The following is a 21,983-nucleotide window of genomic DNA, read 5'->3' as shown; positions in this document are numbered from 1 at the left end:
TGGTGGCACAAGCTTGTAATCCCCACATTTGGGAGGCGGAGACAGAAGGATCACGCAGGTTCAAAGCCAGCCTTGCTGGCTTAAGAGACCCTGTTTACAAATAAAAAAATATTTTAAAAAATACGTCTGGGAGTGTAGCCCAGAGGTAGAAGGGTTCCATCTCCAGTACCACAAAAATAAAATAAAATAAAATAAAAAATAAAAAATGAAAAATAATCCAAAAATATAAAACATTTTTGCAAACCAAGCATTTTTTCAGGTAATTGTCTGGCCCACCCAAAAGAGCGTACCGTGTCTGTATTACCAAAATTTTCAGGCTGGTTTGCATTTAAATTATCATGTATCCTCTTTTAACGAGGTAAAATATTTCCAACATAGAAAACCATCATAAATTACAGTTGAAGTTAAAATCCAAGTTCCTGTTTCTAATAAAACAACTGAAAAATGCCAGTCAGGGTGGCCCACACTTGTAATCCTAGTATTTGGGAGGCTGAGACAAAATGATCGAAGGTTCATGGCCATCCTCAGCTACTTCGTGAGGACTTCAACAACCTAGTGAGAACTTGTTTCAAAATAAAGAATAAAAATTAGGGCTGGGAGTGTGGCTCAGAGATAGAATGCTCCTGAGTTTAATTCCCATTACTGAAAAAAAAAAAATTAAAAAGCAAAAACAACTGGAACAAATCATTTTTGTTCATATTTATAATTTTGAGTCCTTACTTTAAAATACTATGTATAAAATACTAAGTAACTGTAATCCCAGCATTTGGGAGGCTGAGAAAAGAGGATCACAGTTCAAAGATAGCCTCAGCTACTTAGTGAGGTCCTTTGCAACTCAGTGAGACCCAGTTCCAAAATAAAGAAGAAAAACTAGGGCTGGGCTGTAGATCAAAATTAGAATGCCCTTGGGTTCCATCCCCAGTATCACACACACAAAAACTGAATAGTATATATCACTATTATTTTTACAGTTGGTTTAAAAACTAAGTTATACAAAATAACTGTAATTTCATGTTTAATAATTACATTTTTAAAAGGGTTAATACTGTACCTTTGTAACAAGCTAATGTAAGTGCACTCTCTTTAAATTCATTGGAATGCGTATTAATGCCAGCCCCATTTTCTAGCAGCAATCTGGCTACTTCCACGTGTCCAGCACTTCCAGCTTCCATAAGAGGAGTATGACCATTTTCATTATGGTCCTCAATACTAGCACCGGATTCCAAGAGCACCTTGACAACATCTACATAGCCTCCAGCACAAGCATATGTAAGTGCTGTATTGCCTGTTTTATTGAAGAAAAACAAAAACACATTAGCACAGAACACTAAAACAAAACATCTAATGTACATTACGAAAACTATATCCATAATAAATATTAAACAACAGACTTGTATATAATTCCTTTCCTTACATCATTTTATGCTCTTGTAACCAAATCCCTAATTCTATTTTTCTATTTAAAACGAGTCAAACACATGTGGGATTCCTACTCATCAGGACTACCAAGCAGCAAAGTAACTGAACATTCTGCCTTAAAACTAACTTTTCCTTTCGAATGAAACACAAGTTACTACCTTTAACTATAACCATAAAAATAATTTAAACATTATTTTAATAAATATTAATAATTATACATCTAAAATATTCATTTTATATGTCTTATACCATTCCTTCATTATATAAATTTGTTTTTACTGCAACTTAAAAAACTAGTGATTAAAATTAAAACTGATTTCAAAAACTTTCTCACCGGGCATGATGACGCATGCTTGTAATCCCCGCACTTGGGAGGCAGAGACAGAAGGATCATGCAGGTTCCCAAATAAAAAATGTAAAAATAGGTCTGGGAGTGTAGCCCGGAGGTAGAAGGGCTTCCAGGAACCCCAGTACCACCCCCCCAAAAAAAAATCTCAATATCTCTCATGTTACATGAAAAATCATCTAAATAAAGTAAAAATTTTCATGTAGACTATAAAATGTATTTAAGATAATAAATTTTGAAATTTTTACATGGAGAAAATAACAAAATATATTTTCATATAATTTATAATTTTTACACACTCTATCTAGACCCAGGTTGGGCAGGGAATTAAAGTCATGAACAAATGAGACATAATGTTTTAATAAATCTTTCTTTTCCACAGGCAACAGTTTAGTAACAGTAGAGAATGATGGACCAATCTTTTATTTAATATCCTTTCATTATCCTCATCTCCTCTTCTGTTCTCTCAGAAAAAAAGAAAACCTGGATTTGAGAGAGCTATCACCTATACTGACAGTGGTCCATTTACCTAGATCAATGTTTAATCTAAAAAAAGCTCAAATGGCCAAGTATTAGCCCTCATTAAAAAAAAGGAAAACATTTCATTCAAAATTTATTCTATATCCTTTAACCATACATAGAAGTACACAAACATGTAACATTTCTAAGAAATAAGGGAATTGTGAAAGCATCACTAAAGATCATTTCCATATTACATGATTATTACCAAAGAATGCTCCTAGTTAGCAAAACTGAAAAAGAAGTATGTATGACCTGTTGAAGACTGTGCATTGACATCAGCTTTATGGGCTAGCAGCAACTTCACAATTTTGACATGTCCTCCATTAGCAGCAGCCATTAAAGGTGTAATGTCTCCTTTGATTCCTCTATCTTCCACATTTGCATGCATTGCCAACAAAACCTAAAGAGAAAAATAAAGTTTAAAAGATATTAAAATAATTTCATGTTCTCCCAACCACAACTCTTCTTTGGCAATACTGGAAATAGAACCCAGTGCCTCATGTTAAAAAAAAAAAAATATTGAACATATATATTTACACATAATACGTATTAATAAAATAAACATTTATCTCAACATTTTCATTAGGTAAGGTTTGTGTTTATTGACTTTTCTATTATATTATGATAATACAAACCTGTGCAAGCTCATAGTATCCAGCAGAACAAGCTAAGCAAAGGAGGCTCTCCCCTTCCTCGGTGTGCTCATTTACACTTCGGCCTTCAATGAGTAACTTCCGCACAGCATTTACATCTCCTTCTGAACAGGCTTCTGCCAAACTGCGGCTATTGAATAAAGAATATTATAGTATAATATATTGAGAATAAAAAAATTACACAGCATAATTATTGTTTCTTGAGAATAGAACTAAGAATGGTTATTTCAAATAACATTTCACAATAGAAAGCTAAAAATTATGCTCACATAAAAATCTACAGAAAGATCACTGAATTAAAATTATCAACATAATCAAATAATTTCCATTATGTAATTAAAGAATAAAATCTATTTACCTTAAGTGAAGTAACAAAGTTTTAAGATAAAATATTACAGAAATTTCACATAAAATACAAATTATTTAAGCCGGGCAAGGTGGTGCATGCTTGTAATACCAGCATTTGGGAGGTTGAGACAGGAGGATCAGCTACTTAGTGAAGCCCTTTGCAACTCAGTGAGACCCTGTTTCAAAATAAAGAATAAAAAATAGAGCTGGGGGGTGTAGCTCAAAGGTAGAATGCCCCTGAGTTCCATATCCAGTACTACCCCCCAAAAAAAAATTTTAGCAAGGCGTAGGTTCGCAGCCAGCTTCAGATACTTAGTGACCCTTGCTATTTCAAAATAAAGAAATTTTAAGAAACACAAGTCATAAATATTTATTTTGTTGTTACTAGAAAAATTTTGAGTGTGTGTGTGTGTGTGTGTGTGTGTGTGTGTGTGGTACTGGGGTTCCTGGAAACCCTTCTAACCTCCGGGTTACACTCCCAGACCTATTTTATATATTTTTTAAATTTGGAAACAGGGTCTCTTAAGCCAGCAAGGCTGGCTTCGAACCAGCGAGACCCTCCTGTCTCTGCCTCCCAAGCGTGGGGATTACAAGCATGCACCACCACGCCCGGAGATAGGAGTTAATTTTAAAAAGCATAAAGTGAGTAAAAACATGTGTTTCTTATAAAGACCTGAATCATCCATCAAGTAAACAGAAACCAGACAGAAAACATGGGAGCATGTGACATAAATAACTGATAAAGAATCTTTCTGAAAGAACTATTTACTTATATAATTATATTTTGGGGAAGTTTCAAAAATATCTAGGCAAAGAAATAGCTGGAGTAAAGGTCAAGGAAAGAGAAAAAAGTGCAACAGAAGAGTTTTTTTGGATCTTTTCCCCCCCTAAAAAAAAGCTTCTGCCCTTTGGATCTCCTAAAAGAATTACTATAGATATAACTTTAACTTCTGGATAAAATTCACTCTAAAACTGAATAAATGCTCATTAGTATTTTCCTTATTTCAAATATAACTCAAATCATACATCCTTTTGAAATATGGCCTTATTTCTTTAGTTACAGTCACCAATGGATAATCTTTCTCTCCCTTTGCCATTGTAACCAACCAAATTCAAGATCATCTTTAGCCCAAACTATGGGAAAACTTCCTAACTAGTCTCTCTGCTTTCACCTTTGCTCTCCAGACTCTCTTCTTCAACAAGAGAGCTTAAAAAAAAAAAAAAATAAAAAAAGTACTTTAAGGAAAAGTAGAAGCCGGGAGTGGTGGCTCACACTTGTAATCCCAGCATTCAGGAGGCGGAGACCAGAGGATTGCAGTTCAGACAGCCTCAGCTACTTAGTGAGGCCCTCTGCAACTTAGTGAGACCATTTAAAATTAAAGAATAAAAATAGGGCAGGGAGTGTAGCTCAGAGGTCGAATGGCCCTGGGTTCCATCTCCAGACCCACCAAAAAAAAAAAAAAAAAGATCATGTCATTCCTCTGCTCAGAATCCTCAAAATCTCACAGTATAAAGTGAAATCCTTACAAGATCTTCCCAGTAGCAGAATATTATGACTCTCTTTTACCCTTCTGACTTTATGTCCTCTCCTTACCCTTATTCTTTCTATTGTAATCATAGTAGCCTTCTTGCTATCATCAAATATGCTAAATAAACTCCAACCTTAAGTTATTTCCATTTATTCTCCCCTCTGTCCAAACAGTTTCTCTCCAGAAGCAACTACCTTACCTATTATCACGTGTTTGTAGAGAAGATTATATGTTTAATTAAGGGCTTCCCTGACCCCCCATTTTAAAACTGTAACATGACTTCCAACCCAAATATTCTTACCACTTCCCCATTTGACTTTTTTACCTACAGCTCTTATCAACATTTGCCATATTATTTATTTCATTTGCTTATTAATTGTATTGTCCCCTTAACAATGTCTGAAACAGTACTTAATTAACAAGCTTGTCTCTTTACTTCATAGGATACCGAAAGTACTCACATGTAATTTTAACTTTTAAGCAAGTTTAGAGTAAATCCTTTCCATAGTATATTTCATAAATAAAAATACCTTTCTTCTTGTTCAAGGTATTAATTTCTCATTTCTTCATTTCTCTATCATTTTCACTTTTTATTCAATTTACACATGTATATGCCACCATTAACACAACCTCACAGTAGGATTACTCTAGCAAGAGTTGAACTTCAGAACTTTAAGCAAAAAGCATTTTAAATCTGGCACACACACTAAACAAAATCTGACACATAGCAATCAGTGTACTTAGATGTATCATATTTCCCAAGTTTTGATGAATATACAAATGATTATCAAAATAGTGCTTTATTGTTTCAATGTTAAATAATTTATGACTGTGTGTGTGTATAGGGAAGGGAGGGTTTCCAGGGGACTGAATCCAGAGTATTTTACCTCTCATCTACACCCCCCAGCCCCTTTTTATTTTCAAACAGGGTCTCACTAGATTTCCGAGAGCCTCAACCAGTTTGCTGAGGGTGGTCTTAAACCCGCAACTTTCCTGTCTGAGCCTCCCAGGAACAGGGATTACAGGCATGTGCCAACACACCCAGTTGTCTATGATTTTTTATTTTCTATTCTACTTCCTGTTTGAACTATCTTTAATATACTTAAGTTGATTTTCATTTTCTCTTGCCAGTCTCAGAAGACACATTCAAAAAAATCTGAGGTTATCAATAATATTTTAGGCTAATAATATTAAACATTTCTAAGGAACAGAACCCAAAGTTAACCACAGGGAAAAAAAATATAGGAGAATAGTAAATTACTAAAATCACAAATTTCTAGTTGAAGGAGCTAAGAAAAATAGCAAATCTGTACACTTGTTAATTTTATATAACCTTTCTTTATACTCTTAATTTAATAGCTGCATGAAAACACTCTTAGAAAAAGACAGTTTTTTAAGGAGAGTTCTTAAACGCTGTCATTTTCTCTACTCAATGACAGTCTGCATTCCTGACAGGGTCCCATGATTACCACCTAGAAATGTAGTGGCTGTTTTAGTTTGGCAAATATACTCTGTGATGTTTATACAAGAATAAAATCAGCTAAGGATGCATTTTTCAGAATGCAACTCCACTGTTAAGCAAAATAGAGGTATAACACTCCCCCATCTTTCAACTGCTAAAATACATAAAATAGCATCATTTTTGTTAGGGGGGGAAAAATAACATATTAATGATTTTATGTATGTGGTACATGGTACTGGGTACAAGCAACACCCCTCTACACACACACAAGTTGCAGAAGCTAGCCTTAATCCTGGGATTCTCCTTCCTCAGCCTCCTAAGCACTGGGATTACAGATGTGTACCACCATGTCCAGCTTATTTATTAGTGTGTGTGTGTGTGTGTGTGTGTGTGTGTGTGTGTCACTAAGGACTGAACTCGGGGTCATTCTACCTCAGACCTACACTCCCCAACCCCTGTCATACTTTATTTTATTTTTTTATTTTGAAACAAGGTCTAAATAAGTTGCTCAGATCCTTGCTAAATTGCTGATATTGGTTTAGAACCTTCAATCCTCCTGTCATGGCCTTCTAAGTACTAGAATTACAGGTGTAAGCCACCACACCCAGCTTTTTTTTTTTTTTTTTTTTTTAAGTGTTGGGTATTGAATGCAGGGGCATTCTACTTTTGGCCTATATTCCTCACCCTACTTTATTTTTTTGTCTCACTAAATTGCAGAGGGCCTCAGGTTGGCTGTGAACCTGAGATCCTCCTCTCTCAGCCTCCCCCAAGTACTGGTGTTACAAGTATGCGCCACCATACCTGGCTAATAGCAGGTTCTTAATAATTCTTTTCTAATCACTTCCTTGGAGTTCACATCCATTTTTCTATAAATATGTCCAAAACTGTATTTGTATTTGATATTCTGATTTTTACTGTATCAACATCAGGAAACCTCAAAACACCAAATCACAAACTATTTCCTGAGCCCTTAACTCACTATATAAAAAAAAATATATGAAATTCAAAAATAAAGTCCCTTGGATTCCCAATGACATTACAGGAACTAGATCCATGATTTGATTCATAAAACAAATAAAACTTTGCCCTTTAATATGATCAGAACTACGCATAGGAACTGAAAAATAGCGTGACTAATTGGAAAATGAAACAAAAAGTATGCAAAAGGTCTTTTATAATATAATGGGTAGGTAAGAAGTAAGCCTTCAAATAAGTACTGATATTCTCCCACTTTTCACCTATTTGATCTTTATCAAATTACTCAGTTCTCCCAACTTTTCATCTACAAAATAAGAATAAAAAAATGTATGGCTTGTAAAGTTTTTATGAGTACAAGTAGGAGATTACATATTAAATGATTAGCAGTATCAGGTGCAAAACAGTAATTACTCGATGTTACTGATTTTTATTTTTTAAAAAATGGTTTTCATACTAATCACAGCAAAAAAGTACTTACTTGTCCGACTGCCCTGCATTTGCTGTGCTTTCAGCTCTCATACGGGTAAGTGCAGCAGCAGCTTCATCCAACGCACAACTAACAGAAGATGTCAACCTCCGGAGCACTTCAGGATCTGCAAAGGCTTTACCGTCAGCCGTGGATAATTTGCCTATTCCTAGAGTATTATTTTCACACCAATACGAATATACCCCAAAAGAGAAAACAGGATAAAATTGAAGTTACTTAACATCTATATATTATATATAAAAATAACCTCTACATGGTACAGTAATTATATATAGTCTATCTAGATTCTTTTTTGAGATTCCTCTTCTCTAATTTTCTAAAACTCTTATCTATTCCATGTGGCTCATAAGTCTGTGATTCTATCACCATCCAGTGCAAGAAACGGGTCTTTAGCCTATGCTGGGACAACTAGAAGTGCTTACTTAGACATTTCTCCTGTCTTTGGAAGAACCTATGTTCAAAGGTTGCTAAATTGGTAAAATATGAGTCATGAGCTATTTAGCTACTTTTATCATCACATACAGAAAAAGAGTGTCCAAAATAAAGTCAACATAGAGAATAGAGAAAGAAATAACCTGAAAAGTTATTTTTGATGCACTGACGCCAGTAGTGCCAGCACCATCCCTATATTTTTGGTAAATGTCCACTTTTGCTCAAGTATGTTTATTTAGGCTATCACTTGCAACCAAAAATGGCCTAATAAGACAATCTATGCTAAATATAAAAGATAACCTATGTATGAGTACCGCTTATTTCAAATTATGTCTACAACATATTACACAAACAAAATCATATCTAAAAGTACCAAACCCCAAAATTCTTCAGAGTAGCAAAAGAAAAAATATTCAAAAGAAGAAATGGTAAGCAACAATAACAAAATATCACATTGCTTTCCCAGAGCTAGCTTGCCTCTTAACCATTATTATAACCTGGTGGTCCTTAATCCAAGCTGCCCATCAGAATCACCTTTGTAAAATACAGTTTCTCAGCTACCCTTTATCTGCAGATCTAATTCAATACGCTCAATATAGGGCCTAGGCAGTTCCATATTTGAAAAACAGTTCTATGCAAGATCAAGATTAAGAAATATTATATGTAATACTACAATGGATATTATAGAACACTGTTACTCAATATATGGTACAAATAAAAGCACTGTATCATTTGGGTGCCTGTCAAAAATGCAGAACCTCAGTTCTCAAGATTTAATAGCCTAAAATTTACATTTTTAAAAGATCCCCAAATGATTAAGATGCAAATTAAAGTTGAAGAGACACTATTATAGGTTTTAAAACAGACAAAAAAGATAACTCAGCACCAATAAGCTTATCTGCACAAATATATGTTATAATACTGCAATGGTACAATAAGTTAGTGTTTAAAGTTTATTATTACAAATTTTTATTTGTTTGCTTTTCTTTCTTAAAAAAACTGAGATGCCAAACATTGTCTTATAAAGCCAAAAATAAATCTGAGAAGTCTCTAAGATGATTTTGGCTATAACCAAATGTTGAGAGCAGTCAAAATTTCTTATCTATCAAAAGGCACAAAAATTAAAAAGTTTTGTTCAGATAAAACAACTACTATATAAGCTATATCATTAATATCTAGAATATTAAAAGTCATATTATAGATTCAATAGATCACCCTTTTTTGTACTAGAGATTGAACCCAAAGGTATTCTATCTCTGAGCTACACCCTACTTTACTTTGAAATAGGGTCTTGCTAGAATATTGAGGCTGGTCTTGAACCTGCAATCCTATCTTGGCCTCAAAAGTATTGAGATTCTAGGTGTGTACCATATATATTATGGAACTGGGGTCAAGGTTACAGATTTTAATATAAGAAAATTTAGCTCCAATATTCAGCCAACCAGGATCAAACTGTGTAGCAAGTATTTTTGTCTGTGATAACAATAAAGACCTAGTCAAGAGGATATATATATGAACCAGCAAAAACTAGTCACTGCTTTAAGAATAGTGAAATATGATAATTTTAGTATAAAGATAATTAAGGAGTGACCCAAATATAGATAGTAACCTTTTATGTCATTATTTATACTAGCTATCCCTGATACAGGAATCCTTTTTCTCTGGTCTTATCCAGTTTTTTTTTTTTTTTTTTTTTTTTTTTTAGTTGGTTGGTTTGTTTGCTTGCTTGCTTGTTTGCAGTACTGAAGATGGAACCCAGGGGCATTCTACTTCCAAGCCACACCCCTAACCCTATTTTTTTATTCTTTATTTTGAAACAGGGTCTCACTGGGTTGCAAAGGGCCTCACTAAGTATCTGAGGCTCTCCGTGAACCAAGATCCTCCTGTCTCAGCCTGCTGAATGCTGAGATTTACAAGTGTGCACCATCATACCCAGCTTTTCCAGTTTTAAGATATTAATCAATGGTTAAAGAAACATAACCAAATTATTCTTTCCAGAGTCTGGCATTCAATTAATTGAACAGTAGAACCAAAGAATTTAAGATAAAAGATATATTAAAGTCTAGATTTCAGATTTTTTTTTGGGGGGGGGGTGATACTGGGGTTCCTGGAAACCCTTCTACCTCTGGGCTACACTCCCAGACCTATTTTTATATTTGTATTTGGAAACAAGGTCTCTTAAGCCAGTGAGGCTGGCTGCGAACCAGAGCGATCCTCCTGTCTCTGCCTCCACCCCGGCTAGATTTCGGATTTTAATGGAGTAAATATTTGGCTGGTTCCATAATTTGGCTAAGGTGAATTGTGCAGCTATGGACATAGATACACATGCATTAGTTTGGTAGTTTGGTTTCCTTTCTTTTGGGTAGATACACAGAAGTGATATTGGTGGGTCAAATGGTAGATTGGTTCCCAGTCTTCTAAGGATTCTCCATACTGTTTTCCAAAGTGGTTGCACTAATTTGCAATCCCACCAACAATGTTTTAGATGTCCATCAATACATAAATGGATTACAAAACTGTGGGATATGTACACAATGGAATTTTACTCAGCCATTAAAAAGAACTCAATTACATCATTTTCAGGGAAATGGATGGAACTGGAGGACATTATGCTAAGTGAGATAATGTCAAGTGAGGTTAGTCAGTCACAAAAAATAAGAAATCAGATGCTTTCCCTAATATGTGAAAGCTAAGGAGAAACGGGTCATAGGAGGAACTCTAGAAGAAAAAGGAAATCCTATAGGAACAACCTAAATGAGGAGATGGAAGGGGGTAAGAAGGAAATTCTCTAAAACACACAATGCACTAAAACATATCAAAGCCAACCACTAAGCCAAGCAAGGGAAGGAGGGAGAGGGAGGGGATGGGGTGGGAATTGGGTAGGGGTTAAATTGGTGATGTGTACATGTATGTACACACAAGTTTTTTACCCTAATATGATATATGAATATAATGCACCAATTAAAAAAAAATTTTGGTTTTCTCCCTTTTCCTCTTAGAATATAATTACAAGAAAACTAAAATGCACCCAAACTCCATCTTTGATAAAATTTAAAAAATTTTAAAATCTAAGCTAGTATTTATGAAGGCAAATAAGAGCTGTAACTGACCTAAAAGCAGTTAAGAGGGTCTTTGCCTAATCACTGCCAAAAATTCTAAAATGTTCCCAATCTTACTTACCCCTGGTATACATATATTTCACAATCCCTGGGACACAATTTGATTAAGTTTTACTCCTATATTACATTGTATGTGCAACTGATAATAAGACAGATTATCCTGGTTGGCCCAAAACAATCCTAAGAGCTTATGAAAGAAGAGACACAGAAGGCAGAGATTCAAAGAATAACAAAGTTTCTAGCCTGGTGAGGGTGTATGCCTATAATCTCAATAAGTGAGAGCTGAGACAAGAGGATTGCCAATTTGAGGTCAGTTTCAGCAATTTAGCAAGACCCTATTTCTAAATAATAAATAAAATAGAGCTAAGGAAGTAGCTCAGAGGTAGTAACAGCCCTGGCTTCAATTACAAATCTCCATTTTAAAGAGCCAGGTGTGATGGCGTAGGCTTGTACTCCCAGCATTTGGGAGGCTGAGACAGGAGGATATTGGTTCACGGCCAGCCTCAGCTACTTAGTGAGGCCCTTTGCCACTGAATGAGACTGTTTCAAAATAAAGAATAAAAATAGGGCCTGTGAGTGTGGCTTGGAGATAGAATGTCCCTGAGTTTCAACCCCAGTACTGGGGGGGGGGGGGATGGAGGGGATGGAAACAAATCTCCACTGGGGGGGAAAAAAAAATTGGTAAGAAAACCATTTCACCCACGACTCAAATATTTTGCCTCTCATTTATCCTTTCTCATCACAACATCACAAAATGAGAAACAACAGTTCTTATGTGACAAGGAAAAAATGTATAGTGCCATAAATGGCTAATCTTCTCCAAAACAAAATAAACCTTAATTAGTCAAATATCTGGATCTGAATTCTTGTCTATAGAAAATACAGCTCAGAGTTACAATGAAAAAAAATCCATAAAATAGGACTAATGTCCATTTCTTCAACAAATAAATGTGGGATAGGGACAAAGAACTGTTATGATTAGAAACACTTACATTTTAAAATATGTGAAACTTAGCTGGGTGTGGTGGTGCACACTTGTAATCCCAGCATTCGAGAAGCTGAGACCTGAGGATCTCGGCTTGCGGACAGCCTCAGCTGCTTAATGAGGCCCCCTACAACTTAGTCAGACCATGTTTCAAAATAAAAAATAAAAAGTAATAAGGCAGGGAATGTAGCTCAGAGGTTGAATCCCCCTGGGTTCCATCCTCAGCCTCATAAAATAAAATAAAATAAAAGAAAATAAAAGAAAAGAAAAGAAAAGAAAAGAAAAGAAAAGAAAAGAAACTTGCCTGGTTACTAATCCCAGGCTATCAACTACAAAAATACAACATGAAATAACTGAGAATTTCTGAATGCTTGACAAGATGTTTGGTGACATTAGGAAACTTCTGTTTTTTTTTCCTTTAGATGTGCAGTGGTACTTACAGTTACACTTCTCTTAGAAATTTTGAAATTATAGATCTATGTTGAAGTATTTATATATATAATGACATAAAGCTTAGATCTCCTTTAAATTAACAAGGGTGAAGATGTCAGCTAGGTGGTAATGGGTAAATATGAAACAAGTAAAAAAATATGAAACAAGACTGACCATATACCATGGTTACTGAAACCAGATGAGGGACACAGAGAAGGCTCACTATGTTACTGTGTCTAAGCTTTTGTGTGAAACTTTTCATCAAAAAGGGGGGAGAAGCTGGGCATGATGGTGCACACTCATAATCCCACTACATGGGAGGCTGAGACAGGAAGTTCACAGATTTCAAGGATAGCTTCAGCAATGAAGAGACTCTCAGCAACCTAGCAAGACCTTGTTTCAAAGCAAAAAAATAAAAAAGACTTAGGTGCAGCATGGAGGTAGAATGCCCCTGGATTCGATCCTCAAGTAACAACCCTCACAACCTCCCCTCTCCAACAGAAACACAAAGCAAAAGAATTAAGGAGAGATGTGAAAAAGTGAGGAAGGAAGAGAAGGAGAAAGGAAGCTAGCTTGTTACTGTAAAGAAAAAAACCTAAGTATAGAAATGAGCAATGAAGCAACTACTAGCATCCTATAAAAAGACACTCTTTGCTCCAAAAGTTAGCTATCAATTGTAATCTACTTCCCTGCAGCATCTTTAGGCCTGGTTCTGTTCCCTGGGGAGCGAGAAAAAGACATCCTGCTCCTATTAGATGGTAAGCTTTTTTTGATTTTTGTCTTTTTGGTGGTACTGGGGATGGAACCCAGGGGCTTTACTACCTCCAGGCTATACTCCCAGACCCATTTTATATTTTATTTGGAAACAGGGTCTCATTAAGTTGCTGAGACCCTCACTCAGTAGCTGAGGCTGGCTCCGAACCTGTGCGAACCTTCTGTCTCAGCCTCCCAAGCGCGGGGATTACAAGCGTGCACCACCACTTCTGGCTAAATAGTAAGCATTTAAAGAAGAATTTTCTCAATCTGTATCTTCTTTCATCAGAAAAAAAATATTTCCTATTCCTCTTTTAACATAATTTCAACTAATTTCATAATTCTCTTTCCTCATAAACTTCCATAGCATCGATAAATTTCTGGCAAAAGCTAAATTATGTCTCTACTATTCTATACAAACAGTCTTCTATGCTTAAAAGACCTTGCATGTATTCTTACTATAGATTTATCTGCTTTTGGTCAAGATGTTTTAAGAACTCACTCTAGAACCTTACCCAGGGTAGAAATTAAGTTTGAACATGAGTAAGGCAAATATTTAGGTCCTGTGTAACAAGGTATCTTTTGAAAAGAATTACTGAACACTAATAAGTCAGTTTCACATGCAATAACAGTTTACATGTATTGCATGTGCAATATATACAGTATCAGGGTTCTCAAGCCATGAACAACTAATGTCCACAGAATATTTAAGTCTATTTTTAATAACAAGAAAATAAATGTTTTTTTAAATGATCATACAGATTCTGAATTATTATGTATGTGGTACTAACTCTTTGGTCATATATATAATCCCTAATTAAAACACTGTTTTATGGGGAAATACAATCTTCTTTACAAAAATATGGTTCATTTTACAGGATATCAAAAAAAAAGCCTATACCAAAATGTGGGGGGAGATTATATACAATTATTGTAATTCATGATAGTTACCTTCTGTCAAGTTAATACAAACCCCAAATTAGTAAATACTGAACCATTTTTCCTAGGACAAAGTTATAAGCCTCAGTCACGGCATTTTCATAAACATCCATAATCTTGTTTTATATGTATTTCTGTTTAAAGATATATTTATTGCTCATTAACACTGAACTCATAGCCAACAGCACTGTAATTCATGCCTCAGTGAAACTTACCTAACCTACATCTTTTCTCTGTAAGGCATATTACAGCTTTCTCATACTAAGGAACACTTGGACAGTACCTTCAACATTATGCTTGGCAGCCATTTTAAACACTGAAATCATCAGCAAAAATTACAAAAAGGTGGAAAATGTAGCATTAAACAAAAGGCTAAAGAATGTGTACTTATAGTATGAGAATTAAAAGAAAGTTCAGCCGGGCGTGATGGCGCACGCTTGTAATCCCCGCGCTTGGGAGGCAGAGACAGGAGGATCGCGCAGGTTGGAAGCCAGCCGCGCGCGCTGGCTTAGGAGACCCTGTTTCCAAAATGAAAATGTAAATAATAGGTCTGGGAGTGTAGCCCGGAGGAAGAAGGGCTTCCAGTACCACAAAAAAAAAAAAAAAAAAAGTACAGCATCACCTTGATCACCTTAACTAGGAATATGCACATATGGTGACTAAAAATTTTTGCTGCTCTCTGCCTATCCATGAAAGACAGTACTGATTTAAGGGTTACAAGTACTTTTCATCAGGTAGGCAAATTCAAAAATAAGGAATTCATGAATAATGAAAATCAACTGTGTAAGAAATCCTATTTTGTAAGGCAAACTATGGCATGTGTAATTTACTCTGCTAATGAAAATTCAAATGTGTTAATGAAATGTTCCATATAATTCTCTAGAAAGTAATCAAATCTTTATATCTTATCACCAGTATCATCCTAAACAGTATCATCCTAAACATACAAAATCATACATTTATAATAGCAGGTTTTATTAGATTTATGTGCAACTTCAGATAATAAGATACATTTATCATTTAGTGTTTCCAGACATACCTGCAGCTTCTAACAGAGCTTCCAGTCTAGCCTGTGTTTCTGGATCTACTGTCCTGAGGTCTGCACCGTCAGCAGTACCTGACAAGAGCAACTTGGAAGCCGTTTCCAGCATTGGATTTTCCAGATCATCCTGATCCAAAATGAAAGACTCCACCTAAAAAACAAACACAAAAAAAGGAAGGAAGGAAAAAGAAAGGGAAGGAGAAAAAAGAGGAGGAAAGAAAGATATCTAATGTAAGTATCAGTAATAAGTAAAACTGCCCTTTAATAAAGTTCAACAGGACACTAAGACCCTTGTTTATTAACAAAAAGATTTAAAAACTTTATTATTCAACTGCAGTCTAGTTTTGCTTCCTAAAATTCTATGTATTCTTTTCAATTTTAATGTGGTTGCAAGATATATGTAAGTTTATAAATTAGCAGTTAGGCTGTGAAACTTCTGACTTTAATTAATGAAATAAATCCAGTCTCTCCCTCTCCAATTATAAAATCAACAATTTTTAAACATTTTACTAATAGGACACGTTGATATATTTATAAAGTACTACCTTCCCAAACACTTCACTCAAAGCCATATTTATTGATATATCCAATATAGAAATTATGCTATCATATAAAATCATATTCATTTATATCTCTATTGGCTTTAACAGAAAAGCCTTTACATATTGGAAAGCTATCAAGCCTAGGCAATTGCAAGTTCCAAAGTTTAAATGTGTACTTCAAAGTTTTTATCACGGGCAACAGACACTGTCAATTAAAATGATAGACCCACTGCCACACACCCTAAGTTAAAAGCCATAGTCTATCAGTTGTGCTTCCCGGTAAAAGTGACATTTCATTGGGGGGGGGGGGGGTGGCTAAATGCACCTTACATCTCAAAATATAGCACCAGTGGCCGGGCGTGGTGGCGCACGCTTGTAATCCCCATGCTTGGGAGGCAGAGACAGGAGGATCGCGCAGGTTCGAAGCCAGCCGCGCGCGCTGGCTTAGGAGACCCTGTTTCCAAATATAAAATGTAAAAAGAGGTCTGGGAGTGTAGCCCGGAGGTAGAAGGGCTTCCAGGAACCCCAGTACCACAAAAAAAAAAAAAAAAAAAAATAGCACCAGTGCTTTTTCCTCTAAATATATTTTATATGCAGCAGAATTCCTTAATACATTGCGCCTACTAATATGAAAAATTTGCTATTTCACAATTCATTTTAAAGTAGAGCTTTTATAAAATTAATATTTTTATTGTTTCTTCAAGGATATTATTAAAGTAAAACTGGGTGTGTGTGTGTGGGGGGGGTTTACTGGGGATTGAACCCTGAGGCATCTACCTCCAATCTACACCCCTAGCCCGATTTTTTATTGTTTAAACAGGGTCTCATTAAGTTGTGGAGGGCCTCACTAAATAGCTGAGGCTGGCCTTGAACCTGTGATGTTCCTTTCTCAGTCTCCCAAGAACTGTGATTACAAGCCTCTTACCTTTTTTCTAACTACAAGTGCATGACAATAAAGAACAAAATAAGACTAATATAGTGCAATGCCATGACCTTAAGGGACCAGAAGATTTACCACCATTAGTGCAAATGTTAGCAAAGTAAAAGTGGCAAATAACATCTTAGCACTATGATGAAAATAGTCTGGATCACTTGGACACAATAAAATGGTATCTGAGACCTGAAGGGCCTACAGACCATAAATAAACACCTAAAATAAACAGGATTTAATAAAAAAGAAATTATTTTTGTTTGTTTTCTTTTTTGTTTGCAGGGATGGAACCCAGGGACATTTGACCTCCAAGCTACACCCTCTGCCCCATTTTTTATTCTTTATTTTGAAACAGGATCTAAGTTGCAGAGGGCCTTACTAAGTAGCTGAGGCTGTCCACAAACCGCGATCCTCCAGTCTCAGCCTCCCGAATGCTGGGATTACAAGCGTGCGCCACCACACCTGACTTAAGAAATTCTTAAAAATTAGAAAATACCCCAAGACACAAGGGAAAAAAAAATACGTTTTCTTTTTTAAACAAACTGTATCATAGTGCTAATTAAAGAGATATCAAAACATATTTTGTTTACTGATAAAAAGTTGGTAATTTTATAAAATATCACTAACACAATTTAAAGAAATTTAACAAATCTACGGTACTTCTAGACACTGCAATAAATAATAAATACGCAACCATATTAATATCAGAACTCTATATTGTTCTATTCTTTAAAATCACCTATGTGGTAACCATGCATACTGTGAAGTTTTTTTTAATAAATGCTTATTAAAGGAAATTTGTAATATTTCAAGTATAAGAACCATGATGCTCTGAAAATGGTATAAATATTTGAAAACTTCATAAAACTTGTAAGTAAATTAATTTTAGCTAATCAAATAAACTGTTAAAATGTTAGGGAGATAAAAAATACAAGAGTATTTTAAATTTTTAAGCTGTTTTCAAAGGCAGTAGCAAAAGAATGATAAAACAAGAATCGTGCAGGCTAATTAAACTGTTAAAGTTTAGAAGATTAAAGACCAAGCTGGCTTAAGAGACCCTGTTTCCAAATTAAAAAAAAAAAAAAAAAAGTATAAAACAGGTCTGGGAGTATAGCCCGAAGGTAGAAGGGCTTCCAGGAACCCCAGTACCACCAAAAAAAAAAAGAAAAAGAAAAAGAAGTCCATTTAGTTTATTCCAAAGTATAAGGTTAGTATGCATTTTGATTAACTTCACCACCAACTACATACTATGTGCACAGCAGTAATCTAGACACTGAAGAAAAAAATACAGAGTAGATTTTATTATAATTAATGCCTTCCACAAATACACAACATAAAAAACACTGCACAAAAAAACTATCAAGTTTTTTTTTATTAAGTACTAAATAGATAAATCAACATGGAGTGGAAGGAGAAAACCATTCTAAATGATGTTGAGTAATACGGAGCCTTTCAATACTGTACTAAGAAGGCAGAATCTATATTATAAGCTACTGAAGGATTTAAGCATTAAGGCAAAAAGTAATTAGTGTTTTAGAAAGACAGAGACCACTTGAAAGGTCTCGTTGGATAAACGTGACTTCAGAGACAAAAATTAGGTACTCAAATATAAAATTATGCAAAGGTAAGAATGAGAAGAGTTCACTCTCTTACTTATATTAACCTATTTAAAAAAATTAGAACGCTGGCAATCTCAAAATTTGAATTTCCTGGTATTCAACACAGCCCATCCTACTATTTTGCCACTAATTCACCAATTACTGTTTTTGTTGCTCTGAAAACTATCCTAGGCACTTATTGACTTTTATCAAGATGGAAATCTAAATTTTAAACTGATAGTGTGTTTTTCAAAAAAGATAACAAATAGTTCCACACTTGCTTCCAAAGTTTGCCATATTCTAACATTCTGTGTGTGGTACTGGGGGTGGAACCCAGGGGCTTTTACACCTCGAGGATATACTCCCAGACCTATTTTATACTTTATTTGAAAACAGTGTCTCACTAAGTTGCTGAGAGCCTCACTAAATAGCTGAAGCTGGCTTTAAACCTGAGCAATCCTCCTGTCTCGGCTTCCCAAGCGCTGGGATTACAAGCGTGCACACCATGACCAGCTATATTTTAACTTTTTAAAATCTTTTAGTAAATTCAGTCAATGTAGAATAATCATTCTAAAAATAGTGTATGAAGTTTTGCTATGTTTTATAAATTTTAAGTATATGTAAAATGTTTGATTTTTATGACCAATTTGGCTATTTCAATGTCATTAGTGGGACAGATAGATATTTACCCAAAATAGCATTTTACCTATAAAACATAAAGGCACAGTACAAACAACTTGACTTGAGACTGCCAGGAACTGAGCTACTTAATTCAAATATAACTTATTAAGTGATATTCAAATCACAGGCTAGGTAAGTATCATTTAAGGCAACAGTTTTTGAATCTTTGAATCGTTTTAACACTATGAAAGTATCTTTTGCGGCAGGGTGTAGTGGCACACATCTGTAATTCCTATACTTGGGAGGATGGCAGGTTTGGCCTCAGCAATTTAGCAATGCCTTATTTCAAAATAAAAACCAATATAGGACTGGGGATATAGACCACAGGTAGAATGACCCTGGGTTCAACCAACAATACACATACAATAAAAAAATAATCTTATAAATATTAAGAGATAAAAAGTTATATATATACATATAACTTTATATGTAGGTGGATATAAAATTTAAGCAACTTGCATCTATGATAAATCTTATAAAAGTAATTGAAAGTGTGTTTGTGCGTGCGTGCGTTGTGTGTGTGTGTGTGTGTGTGTGTGTGTGTGTGTCCACAATGCTGGAGATTAAACCCTCGTCTTCACAAATACTTGTAAGCAAATATTCTACCACTGAGCTAGCCCTCAGCCTCTGAATAAATTCTTAATAGTTGTCTTTCAAGCCTAGAAAAAAATGATCATTTTTATCTTATAAATTCTTTGAATAAGGTATTCCTCATTTATTCTCTTTTGCACATAGTCCTTAATCCTCACAAAAAAAATTTCTGATTGAAACCAGGGGCATTCTAAGCTACACCCCAGCCCTATTTTTTATTCTTTATTTTGAAATAGGACCTCACTAAACAGCTGAGGCTGGCCAAGAACCTGTGATCCTCCTGTCTCAGACTCCCAAGTACTGGGATTACAATCCTGCTGGACCTCACCAACTTGGTTTGTTTTGTTGTTGTTTCTGGGTTTTTGTTTTTTTTTTTTCTTTTTCCCCCAGTACTGGGGATGGAACCCAGGGACATTCTACCTCCGAAACTACACCCCAGCTCCATTTTTTTATTCTTTATTTTTGAAGCAGTTTCTCACTAAATTGTGGAGGACTTCACTAAATAGCTGAAGTTGTCCTAAAACCTGTGATCCTCCTGTCTCAGCCTCCCAAGTACTGGGATTACAGGCAAGCACCACCAAGCCCTATGCATGCTTGCAATCTGGTCTATATTTTTGGAGTCTTTTTTTTGGGGGGGTGGGGGAGTACTGGGGATTGAAGCCAGAGGTGCTCTATCACTGAGCAACATACCCAGACCTTTTTATTTTAAGACGCTTGTAATCCCCGCGCCTGGGAGGCGGAGACAGGTGGATCGCGAAGGTTGAAAGCTAGCCGCACTGACTTAAGAGACCCTGTTTCAAAAATATAAACTAGGTCTGGGAGTGTAGACCAGAGGTAGAAGGGCCTCCAGGAACCCCAGTACCCCCACCACCACACACACACACGAAAATGACTGATTTTTTTTTGGTGGAGGGTACTGAGAATTTAACTCAGAAGCATTCTACCTCTGAGCTACATTCCCAAATTGATTTTCTTATAGATTGTTGAGAGCCTCACTAAATTGCTGAGGCTGTCTGTCCTTGAAACTATGATCCTCCAGTCTCAGTCTCCCAAGTATTAGGATTTTAAGTGTGTGCCACAACGTCTGGCTCATAAATGACTGATTTATTCCTACACTTTTATTCTTGAGCTAACAAGTTTAGTAAGCACCTACTTTGGATCTAGGAATGTACTAATAATCATTTAAAATAACTTTGTTCCATAGATAGAGCTTACACAAAATATGACTTCCTTTCTTATGCTTCAAAGTACTTATTTGCCCACAACTCAATAGGTAATCAGCATAACCCAATATAAAATTTCACTAATTATGAATTTTATAAATTATAAATGTTTAAGGTTATACAAGTCTATGGAATTCTCAATTCTAGAGTTTATACATAGATTTTTCTATAACAAATTTAAGAGCATTTCAAAAACTCCCTCAAACTCTTTATCAATACAATTAAATAGTAGGATGATATTTAATTAAGAATTTAGCTTCTGATAGTATTTTTCATCAGTTATCTAAAAACAGCCTCAGAAAAATAGCTATAAGGTTTTGTATTAGATGATTTTAGAACACATAGATACAGAAATACATACACCATGAAACCAGCTGAAATTTTAGAATTGCAAGCATATAAAATCTATGTATAAAATCTAAGAAGATTCTTAAATATAGAAGCAGGGTAGATTATTAAGCAATTTCAAAATCAAATTTTTATTTCCTAAATAAAATACAAATGGTAGAAAACTGTCCAATTAAAAGTTATGAAGCACAATTATTTGACAGTGAAATTCTCAACTACAGAATAAATAATTGTTTTTTAGGTACGTGAACACTTTGAGACTTAAAAAACACAAACATTTTCTGAATCTAAAGTATTCCTTCAAGAACAAGAAACAAGCTGGGCGTGGAGGCCAAGCTTATAATCCCAGTATTTGGGAGCTAAACCAGGAGGATCACGGTTCAGGGACATCCTCAGCTACTTAATGAGGCCTTTTGCAACTCAGTGAGATCCTGATTCGAAATAAAGAATAAAAATAGGGCTGTGGGGTGTATCTTGTAGGCAGAACACCCCTGGGTTCTATCCCCAGTACTGCAAAAAAAAAAAAAAAAAAAAAACAGCAGCAGCAAATTCAAGAAAGACACATCTTTGGAATCACAAACTAAGCATTAGAAAAGAAACTAAAAAAATACATTATCTGTAAC

General features: G+C 35.2%; 1 protein-coding gene across 5 annotated transcripts in view; it reads right to left on the bottom strand.

Moving 5' to 3' along the window:
• The window catches only part of ANKRD17 (ankyrin repeat domain 17), a gene marked incomplete at both ends in the record, with an annotated part of 168,896 nt that overhangs the window by 85,163 nt on the left and 61,750 nt on the right, over positions 1–21,983 (bottom strand). For all 5 annotated transcript variants that reach the window (XM_080698023.1, XM_080698024.1, XM_080698026.1 and 2 more), the window contains 5 exons: positions 1,052–1,285; positions 2,540–2,687; positions 2,923–3,070; positions 7,736–7,892; positions 15,444–15,597. In XM_080698023.1, the coding sequence (XP_080554149.1) occupies positions 1,052–1,285; positions 2,540–2,687; positions 2,923–3,070; positions 7,736–7,892; positions 15,444–15,597 (841 nt within the window). The remainder of the gene's footprint in view (positions 1–1,051; positions 1,286–2,539; positions 2,688–2,922; positions 3,071–7,735; positions 7,893–15,443; positions 15,598–21,983) is intronic.

Source organism: Muscardinus avellanarius, assembly GCF_963383645.1.
Source record: "Muscardinus avellanarius genome assembly, chromosome: 6".
In the NCBI taxonomy this organism is placed as follows: domain Eukaryota; kingdom Metazoa; phylum Chordata; class Mammalia; order Rodentia; family Gliridae; genus Muscardinus; species Muscardinus avellanarius.
This window is presented reverse-complemented; position numbering and strand designations above follow the sequence as displayed.